Source organism: Channa argus, chromosome 8, assembly GCF_033026475.1.
Source record: "Channa argus isolate prfri chromosome 8, Channa argus male v1.0, whole genome shotgun sequence".
Classification (NCBI taxonomy): domain Eukaryota; kingdom Metazoa; phylum Chordata; class Actinopteri; order Anabantiformes; family Channidae; genus Channa; species Channa argus.
In genome coordinates, this window is record NC_090204.1 from 22,754,371 (window position 1) to 22,772,141 (window position 17,771).

At 42.5% G+C, this 17,771-nt stretch overlaps 1 protein-coding gene across 1 annotated transcript in view; it reads left to right on the plus strand.

Moving 5' to 3' along the window:
- The window catches only part of grin3bb (glutamate receptor, ionotropic, N-methyl-D-aspartate 3Bb), a 37,810-nt gene extending 21,806 nt beyond the window's left edge, over positions 1–16,004 (plus strand). Inside the window, exons 2-9 of the mRNA XM_067514281.1 lie at positions 3,035–3,651; positions 6,497–7,589; positions 8,901–9,046; positions 9,277–9,392; positions 10,377–10,528; positions 12,334–12,498; positions 12,856–12,923; positions 13,302–16,004. Of these exons, the coding sequence (XP_067370382.1) occupies positions 3,035–3,651; positions 6,497–7,589; positions 8,901–9,046; positions 9,277–9,392; positions 10,377–10,528; positions 12,334–12,498; positions 12,856–12,923; positions 13,302–14,088 (3,144 nt within the window). The 3' untranslated portion in view covers positions 14,089–16,004. The remainder of the gene's footprint in view (positions 1–3,034; positions 3,652–6,496; positions 7,590–8,900; positions 9,047–9,276; positions 9,393–10,376; positions 10,529–12,333; positions 12,499–12,855; positions 12,924–13,301) is intronic.
- Positions 16,005–17,771: the final 1,767 nt, after the last annotated feature.

Genomic DNA, 17,771 nt, shown 5'->3' on the forward strand with positions numbered 1-17,771 from the left:
ACAAGGACAAACAGGCCCCAGGGGGCACAAGCCGTCCTAAGGACAGGGAGACACAATGAGTTTTGTCATTTTAAAGAGGATTAGTGTAGAATCCTACCTGTTCAGGTAGCAGCCATTGCTCTTTTTCAGCCAATTCATCATGTTGAATGGGTGTCAGTCCCGCTTAACGTGAGAGGCCACTTTGATTCACGAAGCTGAAAGAGAAACAAGTTCGATTAGCAGAAGCTGAATGACCTGTGGCGAACAGGAGGGGCGGGAATTTAATGGTAAGCTAACACTGCTTGGTTTACAGTTTTTATGTCCGCAGTCTCAGATCTTCGCTTTTTCCTTCTTGTCCAAATGCAGCCACCAAATGTAAATGCTAGTGCTGTAGTCTTTGCAGTGTTCTGTACTTGTGCCACTTGTCACGCCAGACGAAGCAAACGTGAGATGACGCTGCAGTTAGTCTTTGATGTCAGTGTGGTGTGTCACAGCTACAAGTATGAGAAATCCTGGTCCCGTTGGGCTGGTGTGAACAGTGACAGTTCCCATAAAGGACAATAAAGTGATGCTACATTACCCAATGAGACGCTACACCAGGTCATGCAACACCACAGACCGGGAAAAAAAACAGGTAAAGCGATGTAAAAACAAATGCGATGTGATGTTCGTGATGAGTTAAAGTGATGTGACGAAGAGTAAAGTGAGTTGAGGTTACGAGTTATCATCCGCCTGAGTGGAAAACCACACAACACACGCTGTTCAACAACAACAAAGAGAAACCAGAACAACCTCAGGTCTCAGAGCCGCTGGAAACAAATGAGGTGTCAGAGGAAACTTCACTCTGTCTAAAAACGGATGTTAAATCACTCAGAACTGATCTTCTCTTTCTCCTGGTTCATCCGTCTGCTGGACAGGTGTGATTGATGATTCGTGCTTCAATCAGATCCAACCCTAACACATTTTTGCTGCTGCAGTCTGAGAGGAGGACGAGGAGGAGGCTGGATGGTGGTGTGAGGTGTTAACACCGTGTCAGGTGGAGTTCAGGTGACGGTCGGTCCGTTGGGAGCAACGCTGCCGTGAAAGTGAATCGTTTTCAGGCCGAATGCAACTGATGTCAGAGTTTAATGTGACAGAGACGCAGAATGACCTTCAAACTGCTGCTGACTCCAGATGGGCTCCAAGTCCCCCAAGTCCAAGTCCCCCAATCAGAGCAGCTAACAAACAGAAAAACGGTGAAACTTGCGATTCAGAATTTAAACACTATCGTCTGAGCTGAATGTTTTCAGGCGGCTGCACCTCTGGCGTCTGACAGCCACAAGTCATTTATCTTTGTGTTTTTTCTCATAATTTAATGAGCTTTTTAATGATGAGGAGAGTCTATTTTAATCCTGTAAAAAATGAGATCCTTCAAAATTATTTGACATGTATTAAAGCACAGTGACAGATTATTATTTCATAAAGACTTATAAACCTGTACCGCTCGATATAAAGTTTCTGACATTTCTTTCCATAAGTTGGTTTAATCTTTGAACGTCAGTGTTCAGCTCATTAACGCCGTATGCTGCCATAGGTAAACTGTTGGAGTTTATCTCCCAGACTGAACCATTTCTCAGCTGCAGCATTTCACATTTATCTGACAATTTCCAATATAATTCCGTTGTTTTGTTTCTTTTCTTTTTTCTTGATTTTGATTAGTTTTGCGTGTGCAAAATTGTATTAATCAGTACTGAAGCTGCTTTACTCTAAAACACACAGCAGAATGTTGTCTGTTGTTTTGTGGAAGGAACCTGGATTCTTGTGATGTTGTGTATCTGAGCCTCACAGTGGTTCTGGACCAACGGTGTTAAAGTCTTCCGCTGCCTGGATTGTTCCTCGGGATCCAGAAAGTAACTGTGGATGTAGGAATGAAATTTTAGCTCCTAGAGAGGTTGAAGCTGTCGGAAAGTGTTGTTTCTAATGATTCTACAGATTCAAGATTCAAAGAACTTTATCGATCCCATACGGAAATTGCGTCGCCTTGTTCCAGCTGCTCTGCAAAAGAAAAGTAGAAAAGTCAGAAAAGCACCTGAAGCAATGAGAAACCACGTAGACAAACAAACAAATACGAACTACTGAAATACAACTAAGACAAAATAAGACAGATTAGATGAATAATTTTATTTTAAGGTAAATTATTATGTAAATGATAGATTGTCCATTTGGCCCATTTACTCCACCTCCTTTTTACAGAAGGAAGATGAGTTGCACAGGTTAATGGACACTGGGAGAAAGCATCTCCTGTGTTGTTCTGTGGAGAACTTGATTGTGATCAGTCTCTGGCCGAAAATGCTCCTCTGTGCAGCCAGCACACAGTGGACTGGGTGGGAGGGATTTTCCAGGATTGAGGGGAGTTTGGACAACATTCTCCTTTCAGCCACAACATGCAGAGGCCCCAGAACAGAACCACATCTCCTTATGAGTTTGTCCAGACTGTTACTGTCGGCCACCTTCATATTGCTGCCCCAGCAAACCACAGTACAGAAGATGGAGCTGCCTACCACAGACTGATCAAACATCCCCAGCATGGTGCTGCAGACATTGAAGGACCTTAGTCTCCTTAGAAAATGCAACCTGCTCTGTGTTTTCCTGTATGTTGATGCTGCATTAACTGACCAGTCCAGCTTATTTTCCAGGTGGACACCCAGGTAGATGTACTCTGAAACCATCTCCACCCCCTCTCCCATAGCAAGTGGAGATGGGTTTTTATTTTACTGAATCCTTATTAACTTACTTACTCTCACAGCATTTGATTGATTTATGTACTGACCTGTAATAGTTTCTCAGTTGGATCTTCTCCGTTTCACCTCCAGACACCATCTGATTGATTTGTTCTGTTATCTTTGACCTTTGCTAACTCTCTTCTCCCTCTGTTCTCCATCTGTTTTGTCTCGTTCTCCTCCTGGTCGTCCTCCTGATGCTCCTCATTTTTCTGGTTTTCTTTTGATCCCCCTCCTGGTTCCTGCGGACCTTCCTTTGTGCTTCTACTACTGGTTTCCGTTCTGGGTCTGCGCAGAACCGGTTCCACCTGCAGATGGTGACAGGGGTCCCGGAGTCCAGTCTGTCTGACCTGTTGCTGGCGGTTCTGCACCGGTCTGGATGGAGAGAGGGTACTGCGGTTCTGTGTCAAGGCTGGGAGGAGGCTCGGGGTCTCCTGCAGCTGCTAGATGGCAGGGGTGGGGTCAACTGGCACCTGCGGGCTCTCCTAAACCTGACGCAGTCGTCCCACGATGACACACAGATCCACGACTTCCTATCTCGACACTTCAGACAGAACCAGCCCTCCCCAGCATCAGTGCTGCTGTTTGGTGGTGACCCACAGTGTGCAGCAGCCGTGCTGCGCAGCGCCCAGCACCTGGGCCTCACCTTACCCATGGTACACTGGGTTCTGGGCCAGCCGCTCAGCCCTGATGCCCTGCATGCCATTGGGCTGCCGCTCGGACTGCTGGCCTATGGACAGGTGGACCGGAAGCCACTAGAGTTCTACATTAGGGATGCCCTGCAGCTCGTCACCAGGGCTGTTGCGGCGGCGACTATGGTGAGACCAGACCTGGCTCTGATCCAGAATATGGTCAACTGCTACGACAAACCCAACAAACACGAGGTGCCATCATCAGGACAGTACCTGTCCAGGTAACTGTCATTTGTCTTACTGACTTATCTACCTGTGCAGTTAACCGCAGATTAAAGTAGCTTAGCAGTGTTTCGGTGTGCTGGCAGGTAAACTGTGATAATGGAATCAAACTAATAAATTGAATTATGAAAACTGAATTATTTGTAGACACACTAACAAAGAAACAGTTGACCTCAATTTGAATTCAGCTGATTTATTTCTATTTGATGAAACAATGTCGAGTCATCTGAAAAGAAAAACACATTTTCGGTTCAAACTGACTCCGTTTAGTTTTTATAAGTATACTAGCTTAGCTTAGCAGCTTCAAATTTCTGTGTTTAAGTGAAGATTCCACAATCATCAAGTAGTTTTTGAATGATGAATTATTTCACTTTCTGACCAGCCTAAACAATCCAGATCACACATATGCGAAGCCTTTTTTTCTTTTGTTTCCAGTCTTTGTGCTAAGCCAAAAACGCAGAGTATCCCTGTTACCTGTCAACTGACATTTGCAGCATTAAGTTTTGTATTCAGTTAAAAACAGATTTTTTTTGTTTCTTTCTTTTTTTTTATTTGATTAATGAAGTAAAACAAAGAGCAGAAAGTGGATGTTCATATCTTTGTTCACATTTTTATTTATTACATATTGTTTGATTATTGTTATACAATCCCAATTCCAAAGAAGTTGTGCAAAACATAAATAAAAAGAGAATGATATAATTAGCAAATTCATAAGCCCAGTTTTTTTATTCACAATAGAACATAAACTACATATCAGATGTTGTTACTGAGACATTTTACCATTTCATGGAAAATATTACCTCATTTTGAATTTGACGGCAGCAAAACGTCTCTTATTTTTGGAGTTTTACAGAGACATATTTTGTTATTATCACTCCTCTTGTCACGCCAAGATAAAATATCTTACTGTTAATGTAAGAACCAAAAATATTACTTTATCATTTCACCGAGCATGAGGTTTGAGACTAATTGCAGATTTTAATTTATTTCTCATCAGTTTATGGAAATAAAACCAGCAGCAGATATATAATTAGTGTTAATTAGCCGCAGATGTAATCGCAGTAAGATTAACATTTATTTTGGTACAAATGAGTAATAAATGTATTCCAACATTTCTCCGTCTAGTAGCAGTTTAATGCAAATGACTTATTTTCTCGGTGACACAGAGGAAAATCCCTGTGGGTGACTTTGATCCCTCCATCCTCACCTCTCAAACGGGGGGGGGGGGGGGGGGGGGGACAACATTAATATTCATAACCGGAGTCTGTTTGTTAGGTGAATGCAAACATGTTGGAGGTTTAGCTTTTATTCGTGAGGAGATTTATTACTGAGCCTGAGCTCTTCATCAGAAACAATACAACCTCCCACAGAACCCACAATAGCAGCCAAACACTTCTTCTGTGGTTAGAAGAAATGATAAAATCTTTCACTGATGTTTTCGTCTGCGAAAGGACATTTATTCAGGACGAGTACTGACATCTGTGTCCATGCACAATTCTGACTTGTTTCCTGTTGACTTTCAGACTTAGATTTTCTATGAAATCTTTTTTATACACAAAAACAAATCAAGCGAGCTTTAAATGTTCTCTGAACCAAAACACCTGCAGTGGAATCGTGGCTGGATTAGGTTTTACTGCAGGTTTGAGGAGGATAAAAGGTTTAACTGCCGCGCTCAGTTTCCTGACAGGAAAGGATCAAACACTCTGACAGTAAATGAAATTACTGAGACGCAGATAAAAACCTCTGAGGACGGATTATCTGCTGGAGGAGAAGAAAGGAACAAAAGAGCGTAGAGAGAAACAGAGATTTAATGGGAAGTCAGATCAAATTGAAGTCTGCACACATCTGGATACTGTCACATCATCAAGTTCATCATCATCATCATCATCATCATCATCATCATCATCATCATCATCATCATCATCACCAGCCGCAGCATCTTATCTGAAGACATGAGATGTTTGTAACCTCTCCAGCAGTAAAGCGCAGACATTAGCCAGTACTACTGCAGTGTAACTGATTTAAAAAGTAACTGATGAAAATAATATGTTAAATTTGTGTAGCACTTTTAAAATGTAAAAAATCAGATAAAAATACAAAAAGTCGGGAGAGGGGAAGATCACATTCGCTCCGAGTGGTTTCTGTGGTTATGAACAGCAGGATGAGCAGTGCAGTGTGTGTGTGAATCACTCAGATTAAAGTGACAGCGCAGCAGTGTTCTGTACCATCGCTGTGTTTTTAGGCACTAATTAAAAATGTCCTTCATGGACGGAGACACGGAGACTGAGTTATTTGTTCTCGCTCTTTCTCGGCTAGTTGGCCCCGTTTGCACCATTAACGTTGTTAATGCTGTTCAACACTGTCAGTTCAACACTGTCAGTTCAACACTGTCAGCGAAGAAACGGTTAGAGTCTGAATCCAAAACCTGTTGCTCAGGAAATGTTGGAATTCTAACCTCAAACCTTAAAACTTTGAGCAGGTTTCTGCAAAAAACAGAGATAGGAAATTGATATTATGATATCAGGTTTGTCCAGGACCAGAGGGCAGACAAGGAGAAAGTCCTCTGTTTAAAAATGAGGAATCAAAGTAAGACTTTATTTCCTGTCTCATCATTTCAGTTTTATTTCTGAGTAAAAACTAATGGATGGATGGAGTTTATCATGGAGGCGTCTGTTGTTCCTGGATGTTCATCATGTACATAATTATGGTACTGAGTGTTTTTAGAACGACAGATAAAACTCACTAGAGGTCAGATTTTGTACTAATTGACCAATGACCCAACACCTCCGCCCAGAGCCTCCCCCTGTCGTGTAAGTTACCTGTTGATTTTTGTCACCCCTGCAGGTTTCTGTCCAACACGTCTTTCTCTGGTCTGTCGGGTCAAGTCAGAGTCCACCAGAACCAGTCTCAGGTTATCACCTCGCAGCGGTTCCACATCTGGAGCCTCCGACGGGACGCGCTGGGTCAGCCCACCTGGGTGACGGTGGGCAGCTGGGAAGGGGGGCAGCTGGAGGTAGAGGACCAGGAAGTCTGGCAGGGACCCAAGCACTGGCACAGGACAGAGGGGATGGGCGGGAAAACCAGGGGCCGCTGGAGAGTTGGTATGCCGGTGGCGGGCAGTCGGGTCCGTGTGGTGACCCTGGTGGAGCACCCCTTTGTGTTCACGCGGGACGTGGATGAGGAGGGCAGCTGCCCAGCCGGGCAGTTCTGCCTGGACGCTAGCACAAACAGCTCAGAGACACTGGAGCGGGTATTCAAGGAGTTGGCGGGCGGAAATGGTAGCTTCCTGCCGGCAGAGTACAGCAAGTGTTGCTACGGATACTGCATCGACCTGCTGGAGAAACTGTCCGAGGACCTGGGCTTCGAGTTTGACCTTTACATTGTCGGAGATGGTAAGTACGGTGCCTGGAAGGGGGTCCGCTGGACTGGGCTTGTGGGGGATCTTCTGAACGGACTGGCAGACATGGCCGTCACCTCGTTTAGCATCAACTCAGCCCGGAGTCAGGTGATAGACTTCACCTCGCCCTTCTTCTCCACCAGCCTGGGCATCTTGGTGCGCAGTAAGGATACGGCGGCCCCCATCGGGGCCTTCATGTGGCCCCTGCACTGGTCCATGTGGGTGGGCATATTCCTGGCCCTGCACATCACAGCCCTGTTCCTCACTCTCTACGAGTGGAAGAGCCCATTCGGAATGACGCCTCACGGACGCAACAGGGTGAGGGTGTTCTCGTACTCATCAGCGCTAAACCTTTGCTATGCCATCCTGTTCGGACGGACAGTCTCCTCCAAGACCCCCAAGTGCTGGACAGGCAGATTCCTGATGAACCTGTGGGCCATCTTCTGTCTGCTGGTGCTGTCCAGCTACACTGCTAACCTTGCTGCCGTCATGGTTGGAGAGAAGACGTTCGAGGAGGTCTCAGGGATCCATGACGCCAAGGTGAGAAAACCGGGTCCTTTAAAGACCAGAATCTACAGGTGAGTCCTGTCTGACAGGAAACACTTGGGCGGCGTCCAGCGGGACTTGCTATGATTATTATCTAATAATTCATTAGCCACAGTTAATGAAGAAGTAGAAATCCTGATGAAAACATTTCTGTGGATCACCTGCTTCGCCCTAATTACACTTTTAATTCAGCAGCTGACTGAGGCATGAAACAGTCTGAGTCTGTTTGTAGAGCCGGGGCCGCGGGGAGCTGGTGGGAGGGTGGGGGGTAATTAGGCGTCTATCTGCGTGTGATTAGCTTTTAGTTTTTAATGTGCAGAGACCTAGAGTCCAGATCTGATCTGCTGCAGCAAACTGCCGTCTGAAACAAGGGTGTAGGTCTGGTCTTGACCATGGTAGAGACAGCTGTTCCCCCCCCCCACACACCCTGCCCAGCATTTTATTGGCAGATGAAGAAGCTTGAATGTAATTTTGGAGAAAGCTGTGGCAATAACAATAAACCAAGAAGCCCTAAAATAAAACCCAAACTGCAGCTCCTGGCTCCCTGACAACGGAACAAGCAGCTCCCTGCAGAGCTTCTGGCAACAAGTCGCGTCCAAGTTGAAGCAAAAAGGAAAAACAGGAAATTAAAATAAAGCTGCCCATAACATGCACGTTTCTTTTTTTTACACAAGGCAAAAGTACAAGTCAAGGCAGAGAAAATGATGCTTTCAAACAATTGAACACAACCATCACTAGATACTGTTACAAAATTAAAGAAGTTCCACCTCATTCTTTGTAAATGCCCGTGTTTAGTCCAAATAGCAGGTACTAACATGATAATGGTTACGAACAGGTTAATAGATTGATTCCCACCATTTCATTTACAAGTGTATATATGTATATGATTTTTACCCCAGTGTCTGAAACATTAAGGCCTTAATGAAATTCTAATAAAAATCAGAAATTGTTCATAAAATGAATGTCAGTCATAACAAGACAAAGGTTTTTGTCCTGTGAAAAAGATCATTGAAATTAATGCATTTCAGAGAAATTCTAAGCATCTGCAACTGTCAGCATAAATTCAATTCATTCATCGTCTTTGAAGGGAAAGTAATCGACAATTACTGGGTATCTGCACTGCAGTTATGATTATACAACATATTAACTTTTTGCTTTTATTTTTATTTTTTTCTGTGATTTTGTTTTCATATGAGCAGAATCACAAAACATTTTGTGTAGTTTCTGACATTTCCTCCATTTCCTGACCTTCTTCTTCTTTTCATTCTCCATCTTCTCCTTCTTCTCCTCCTTCTTTGGTTTCAGCTGCACCACCCATCCCAGGGTTTTCGTTTTGGGACAGTGAGGGAGAGCAGCGCAGAAGATTACATGAAGAAGAGTTTTCCAGAGATGCACGAGTACATGAGACGCTTCAACAAACCGACAACACCTGAAGGAGTCGCAACCCTCAAGTAAGAGAAGAGATGCGATGGAGGACAGGTTCTGTGTCTAGTTGCTGCAGGTTGCCAGGTGCTACAGTTCCTGTGTTGAATGATAGAGTCTCATTGAGACCTCAGATAAGATTCTTCACGAACAACTTAAACACTTTGTAGTGGTAAACGTGTTGTTTTTGCCATAGTTGTTATCAGTGGCTGCTGCATGTTGCCAGTTGCTGTAGTAACCACGTTGCTCTGTGTTGAAGGACAGATCCTCCTCAGCTTGACGCCTTCATCATGGACAAAGCGTTGCTGGACTATGAAGTTTCCATCGATGCTGACTGTAAACTGGCAACTGTCGGGAAACCGTTCGCCATCGAAGGTAACGATCGGGCTCAGGTTTTAACTAGAACAAAGTTCTGGCTTGTGAAACTGATGTTGGTCAGGACATTTTAACGCGGAGGGTCCTCACAAGTACAGAAGCACCAGTGTGTGTTTGTGGGTTTTATTCACATTTTAATTTAAACATATTTCATCAGGTTACATCATTGCCGACATCTCGACCAATTAGATGCCAGAACTAGTTTATCTGCTGCTTAAATGTAACCTATATTTACCCTAGAACGCCCCCGAGATTGAACAGTGTCTCAGGCAGAGACAGCTTCACCATGAGAATATAAAGACCAGGACGTTACTGGTCTTGTCGGCTGTTCATCCTTTTAAACACGTGTCACCAAATTTCATTCCAAACCATTAGCCATCATTTCTCTCTGCAAACTGCTCCAGGAGTAGGAGAAGATGAGGGGACAGAGAATAACTGTGAAAGTGTTTTATAAATGTAAAAGTCTTGGAGACACAGTGAAGGTTCCCTATCCACATGTAGAGACAATGTCCTGCTGCATAAATGGCCGACAAGTCGACGGCTAAAATGCGGGCAGTGACCCGTCGTCTTCAGTCTGCAGACTCTCTCCTCCTCACCTCTTACACCTACAAGCCTTTCCCAAAGGTTCCGCTCAAATGTCTGCTTGAGTCACCTGGTGTTCGTTGATCGGTAGGTTCACATTAGTCAAGGTTAAACCACCTGGGGAGGGAGGTCAGGGCTGTAAGTTGTGTCGTAGACCACCTCCTCCGTGGGGAGAGGGACGTTTTGTTGCGTGTAGATTTCATTCTTTACTCCTCTAACTAACCATCAGTATCCTTGTCCTTCAGATGGAAGTCCAGTCCTAGGGGACCGGTTGTTTTGTTTCTCCAGTGTACGGATCAGCACAGAATCGGGACCTGGATCCTGAGAATCTAAGACAACTACAAAGATTATTAGGTTACACTATTATCCTCTAGTTTACCGTTTAATATTGATCTTTGACAGGTTATGGTATCGGCCTTCCTCAGAACTCTCCTCTGACTTCCAACATCTCCGAGTTCATCAGCAGATATAAGTCAGATGGCTACATGGACCTGCTGCACGACAAGTGGTACAAGGTGATTCCCTGTGGGAACAGAGTCTTCGCTGTCACAGAGGTCAGTCTGCTGTGTACGCTGCATATACTGAATATGAGAATGAGATTGAGTCCTAATCGTGGGCACATTTGAAAAAGGATTTAGAAGGTTTTGAATTCAAGTTTCCTTTCAAATCTGAAAGGGCAAATATCTGGTGAGCCGCGTATGATGACTTGTTTATGACTTGGAAAAATAAAGTTTAGGGCTTGAACTTGAGTTGGACTTTGTAGTCAAGACGTGCGACTTACTCGAGACTTACAAAACATTGAGCTTGTCCCACCTGTGCTGAATAGTGTATATACCGAATACTAGTCACCACGATGGATCTGAAATGAATCGACCCGTTCGGATTCTTTTAGCTGCTTTTGGAAATGCTTGATTTTATCCTAACATTCCACAAAAAGTGTTTACCATCGAACCAGTCAGGGACTCGTTGACGTAGGTCAGGGACTCCAGGGCTTAATAAATTCTTGACTCCGTACTTTAATTTGAGGGTTTGGCCAAAAATATCAGATGAACTGTGGAAGAAAGAACTGTTTTTACTCACAGAGTCCTGTTTTTAGCGACTCATCAGTATTTGTCTTCTTAGCCACACAAACACGGACCTCAGGGTGTTTTGGATCTGATCAAGTCTTTTTTGGTAATGTTTCAGATTACAGCACACAACCTACTATGTAATACAAGGAAAATTAAAAGGTAACATTTTGTCATGATGGTGTAAAAGTGTGCACCCCTAAGTAAGTTGGAGCTATTTATTGTAATATTCTAATAAGTGCTAAGAAACTGTTGGATTTGGGAGCAATTTAGTAAGAATCTATGCTGAACAATACTGTATGTGTTGTTTGACTAAACCTACTTTACAATTACAAGGTTTAAGATGAACATAACTGACGAACAAAACTAAAATTATAGCTGGGGCTTGGTATAAGGTAACCGTGCCTGACAAACTGCAGACTGACATAAAGAAAAGGCCTTAGACCTCTTCCTAGCTACTCTTCAGGTGCTACTGTGTCTCTGCCTCAGAGGCAGTTAGACATAAAACCACTGATATTAAAATAATTTTGGCCCAGGATGAGTCACGAAGCCTCATAAAGTTCACTAATTGCTGTCAGCAGCTCCAGAGGAAGTGGAGCTTCGGTTCACGTTGTTAGTAACAGCTCCAACAGGAATCCTTCTCTGTTTGATGTCATCTGTGTGTGTGTGTGTGAGTGTGTGTGTGTGTGTATAGAGATGCATGAGAACCTTGAATCTATGTTGTTGTGTACATTTGTGTGTAGTTTTCATATGACTGTACTACAGTACATGTGTACTTGGGTTGACAGTTGAGCTGTTCAGCTGCTTCCCCCTGGAGGTCACCTGCACTCACTGATAAACTCCAGCTGAAAACAACTAAATGGACCATTTTCTGCCTCCACGACTCCGGCGTGTTGAGTCTGTTGGATAAAAACAGTCAAGCCTGAACCATCTTAAATTGACCTTGTTGAATCGCAGCACACAGCCAGAAGCAGACGTGACTTCCTGTGTCAGCCATAACATTTTTAATATCATGGCCTCATTCTGTGTCCACTGCTGACCACCTCCTTGTTTACTTCATCGGTTTAGAGTTTTTTTGTCGTGTACTTGCTGATGGAAGTCGCTTATGTTTAGGTGGGTGTGAATACAGAAACGAGACTAAACAGTTTGGGTTTATTGAGTTCTGTTCTTTACAGATCTTGGTGCTGTGTTTGAATAGTGCTGTGGTGTCCAAGGTTCTGCTGTAAACACATGTCAATCCTGTTTTGCTAAAATAGTCATAGTCAAACTGACTTTTCTTCTGTCTCTATCAGACTCTTCAGATGGGGATCAGTCACTTTTCTGGACTCTTCGTGTTGTTGTGTGTTGGTGTAACTGGAGCATTGCTGACTCTGGCAGGTGAACATGGTTTCTACAGACTCGTCCTGCCGCACATTCGCCGCCGACAGAACCTGAAATACTGGTTGCACACGTCACAGGTGGGTCTGAATGGTCTACACATGTTCATATTGTTGTAAAAAGTACAGACATTACAGTGATTTGGTTCATAATACAGAACTACACAAGACTCCATTCGATTATCTGCTAATTTAACAATGACTTGTTTGTTACAAACCAGGTAGAATATTAAACAGCTAGATTCAAATTACAGAGAGGAAAAAATTAATATAAGGTTTAGATTCCGGATATTGAAACAGTTAAACCATCAAACAGTTTGGATCCTCGTCCTCATATGTTCTCACAACATAAAACATTAAGTGTTGAAAACAGCCACCAGCTTCTGAATGGTTCTGAAAGGAGTTCTGGTTCCAAACAGGTGTTTGTGTGTTTGACAGAAAATCCATCGAGCACTGAACATGACATATGAAGACGTGAAGAGACAACGAGCTGAGCAAGAGAAAGGGTGTGTATCTCCATCACGGGTCATTTGTTTTTTTTAATGGTTACGACGTGATCCAAATCTAAAATTGTAGCTGCACTTACCCCTTTGTTCTGGAGGATCGAACCATATCACACGGTGTTTATCCGCAGATACGGTGTCCTCCATAAAGTATGGAGCAAAGCAAAGCACGCAAATTTTAGTTTCTTTATTAATGTTTGTAATAATTTACAGCAGAGTTTATGTAGAGTGATGTTTGGACATAAGGCTTCACAGGTGTTTGCAGGGCTCCAGTCTGAATAACAAGCTAATGTTAATGTCAATGATGGTTTTTAGCTGCTCAGTTGTTTCAAGATAAATTATGAAATGTTAATATTTCTATGTTTCTCTGTTTGTGTTCAGCTGTAGCCTGCAGAAGTCTGGGCCTGACCCAGGTCCCCCTGCCCCACCAGCCCCTGGAGCCTCAGCCAAGTGGAACAATGAAACCAGCAAAGATGCCGCTGCTGCTGCCGCTGCTGCCGCCGCCGCTGCCAAGGAGGCCCGAGACTTCAAGCGAGTCCACTTCAACCTGGAAACCTTGAACACCCGCCGCCTGCTCGCTCGTATGGCTGCCTCTGAGGCCAAGGGCGGGGGGGCTAAAAGTGAGAGGGAAGGGCCTGCTAAGCTGAAGGTGGGTCAAAGCAGCCGACTGTGTGAGAACGGAGGTCCAGCCGCTTCGTTTGCAAGCCTGGCGCTGTCCCTCCCTTCGTCCTCTTCATCTTCCGCCCGACCCAGTGCCCCACCCCCCTCCTCCACAGCATCAGCCCCCCCTCCCACCTCCACTGTGACCCCTCCCCAAGCAAATGTGGTCCCCCCCCGGCCTGGCGAGCTGGAGGAGCTGCAAGAGCAGATCGAGCAGATGCGGGAGAAGCTGAGGACTGCTCTGGCCCGAAGAGCCGAGATCGCGACCACTCTGTCCAAACCTGTCTCTGCAGTCACAAACAGCCCATCTCCAGTCACCACCACAACAACAGCAACAATCGCAACAACATCGATGGCGGGAGCCCCACCCACCCCCTTACCAACTACTGCTCCAGTGACACCCCTCCCTGCCAACACAAAGTGTGTGACTACCATGACTGACCCCCCCCACAAAGTTCTTTCCAAAGTCCGGCCCCTCCACAGCAGACTGACCACTCAGAGGAGCTGATAGTCTCTGTACAGGTCACATGACTCTCTACACCCAGCGGCCATTTTAATCAGTTAAGGCGGAAACATTTTTTGTTTTACCACAAAGATGCAAAAATGCCTCGAATCTGAGTCTCATTGGGAAACCCCTTAATCCACACAGATAATCCCTTACTAATGCCTTCTTTATTACATCAATTAATCCATCCATTAATTATCGACAACACTGGGCTAAAACTCAAAACTGCATTTAAACCTAAATGAAAAATTAATATTTTTTTATCATTATTTTAAAAGGTACAAATGTGAGGATCTACAAATGAGAAACTTTGTCTAAACTCTCAATTAAAACATGACAAACATAAAACCTAAAAACAATCTACTATATGTATTTTTATTTATTATTTAAATTCAGTGGCTTTAAATGTATTCCTTTTTCAAATTAATGGACAAATGTAGAATAATTATTTATGAATAATAATGGATCATTTATAATAATGAAAAATATTTAAGGATTATTTACAGGGTTTATTGATTTTGATAAATGATTGATAAAGTTCCACCTTAAAGGGATCATAAATTCCAGAACAATTTGTTTGCCTATAAATTCATGCAAGATTTTGTATGAATAATTTCTTACAGTCCATTATTGTAATCTTTAACTCACATGACTCACATGTTCTGTCTGATATGTGCTGTAACTTTTACAATACATGATTTATTCCCTTTTTAAAAAGTACATTTCTGTTTGTTTTGCCTGAAAACCTAAACAAAAGCAAGCAATTTATATATAAAGGTATTTTTTTAATGGGTTGTTGAAATGTATATTTAATGGTCTATGGGAAACATTAAGTCCTAATTAAGGGGATTTGCAGTGATAATGACCCACACGGCCAAAGACACGTTAGAGAATTTTTAATATAGTGATTAGTGTGTTGAGCCCTGGGGTGTTAAGTACATTTAGTAACATTAGATCATCAGAAACATAAAAATATAGCATGATTGTTCTTGAATATATTCTAAAAGGATCAAAGGTACATCTGTTTCAGATTTTTATATTGTTGTTACCGAAACTGAAAAGGTTTCATGAGTTTCTGTTTAATTAAAGCTGGTGGCCGAACATGCAACAGGTAAATCGACTTTCCTCCTCCGACTGTTTAAAATTGCCGCTTTAACAGAGATTGAAGTGTGGACACGGTCCCAGGACCTTTTTGGACTCGGACAGAGTAGAACCTGGACGTTTGTGAAACTGAAGACAGAAACGTTGACACTGCTGACAGACACACGTGAGCCTGAGACAGTTAAACTGCAGGACTTATTGACCCAAACGTAACTTAAGTCCGAGACTGAGCCAACAAAAATGTTGTCGCCAATGCAATAAAAACCTTCACTTTGTGTGTGTGTGGGGACATAGAGTAACATGAAAATGTATCTAAAAATCACGGGTTTAACCCAAATCTTGGTTAATTGGTGGATAAAAGTGGATCTTGGTGGATTTTCCGGACAGTTTGTCTTTTTAAGACGTGAAAACACCTCAGAGTATGAAAGCCAAACTGAATGTTCAACTGTAACTGTAAATGAAAATGTACCATTTTAAACCCATTAGTAATGATATATTTAAGGTCTTTAATTTCATTTTAAAAGTCACAATACCAGATGGGTTTGGCAGATTATGTGTTGGAACACATTTGGGTTTCATGCTCTTTGGTGGGCTCTTTTTTTTTTATATACTTTACTTTTTACAATATTTTTGCATTAATGAAAATATCAAGTTTAAGGCAAAATCTAATGAGGGATTAAGTAATGTGTGATGTTTGGGAATTATTATCTGCAGGGTTCAAAACCATCTCAGCCTAATTACAGTCCATTAATGTATCTATTGAGGAAGCAGTAATCTTTGGCCTGAAAACTTTCAATAAAGGTGGATTTGGTTTTCTACTCACTGATTGATGAAACTAATGAAACTGTTCCTTTTAAGTTTTCCTGCAGGTGAGATAAACCAGGTGAGACCAGGGCCCTGTTCTCCGAAAGCCGATTGGCAGGTCAGCTGACGATATTGTTGAGGGTTTTACTCGATCCTGGATCTGTTGGTTCTTTCAAACTTGTTGATGTCTTTAATGTCAAACCTCCTCAGGGGCAGGTTTATTCTCAGGTTTTAATCGGTGTCTAACCGGGAAGTGGACGATGCTTTTTGAAACACACTGAAATCAGGAAGGCGATGATAAGATGTTAGTTTTGATCGACACTTCCCTCTGGCTGATCCTGACTCGTTCTGCTCAGGATAAGATCGTTCATCTAACTGGACTGTTAATATCTCACATCAAGGGCCAGACAATCTGTTACAACAACACAAGTTTAGAGGTAAAACGCAGGTCTGTCAAAGTAACATGTTCATTTTGATTATGAACCACAGAAAAGGTTAGAGTGGAAAAAAAAAAGGACGCTTGTTGATGTCGTTCCATGGTGACCTTTAACCTGAGATACTTTTGTGATTTTAATGCCCTCTCGCTCATCTGCCCTCAGTGTCTGTGGCAAACCTCCTGCTACATGGGATACACACACACACACACACACACACACACTTTGGTGTTGCTTTTTCCTGGAAAACACTGATTTCTCTGGTATAAAGAAAAGCAAGAACATAACTTACAGTGATGAAGTCCAGCAGTAATCAGAAAACTGAAACTAGCACAAAGTCGCTCTAAAAGTCTAAATTAGAACCGTGAACCTAACCTGAACCCACGTTAGCCTCAGCAGGTGTGCGGAGGTGGAAAATGTGGTTTCGAGCTTTTTTAAGATGACTGACAAAAGTAGAGCAGCCCTGCTGTGCTAAAGTTTAGTCATACTCATGTTTACCAAGTATCTCTTCCACAGTTAAATGCTGTTAAATTCGCTTTTGCAGAAGAAAGCGAGAGAATTTGTTTTGATTGGATTTTCTTAACTGCAGTGGGTCAATGAGGATTTCACTGTCCAGCAGCTCATACAAGAAGCAAAACAGTTTTGCACTTGTAACGGTATCAGCGAGTACTTCAATGGAAGCGGGTGTACTTGTATCGTGTCATTACTAAGTCTAATGACAGATGAGACCACCACCTGTAACCATGATAACTATAAACAGCATGTAAGGATACATAATAATATACTATATTAAAAATGAAACATAATAAAATCCAGTCAATGAGGAAAACTGCTAAATCACTTAACTCAAATTTGAGTAAAATTTGTTTTAAGTCTACATTTTAGTCCAAAGCTTCGTGCTTAGTTGTGTTTTTTAACTTGCAATGGAACATTTAGCTTCCTTAATAAAAAAAAAAACAGTGCTGTGTATCACTATTGAGCCCAAAAACTCACTTCCAAACTGAAAAAAGTTTAAAGTCTAAACTTTAAAGTCTATTGTACGGAAAATGTTCAATGATTCACTCATCTACCAAAACTAATTTGAATTTAAATATTTTCTAAATACTTTTACAACAAAAACGGACTAATTCAATTGAATTAATTGTGTTTATGTCAGCATTTATAACATTATTTTTTAATTCCTAGTAAAATTATATGTAGGCCTGAATAACTTACTGTAATAACCACTGTAAGTTATTCAGTCTTTTACAGTTACTGCATCAGATCTGACTCTTAGTCAGTGGCAGAATAAATCAATCAGTAAAATATCAGCTGTTTCCCGCTGAATGGGTTAATCACTTTAACCAA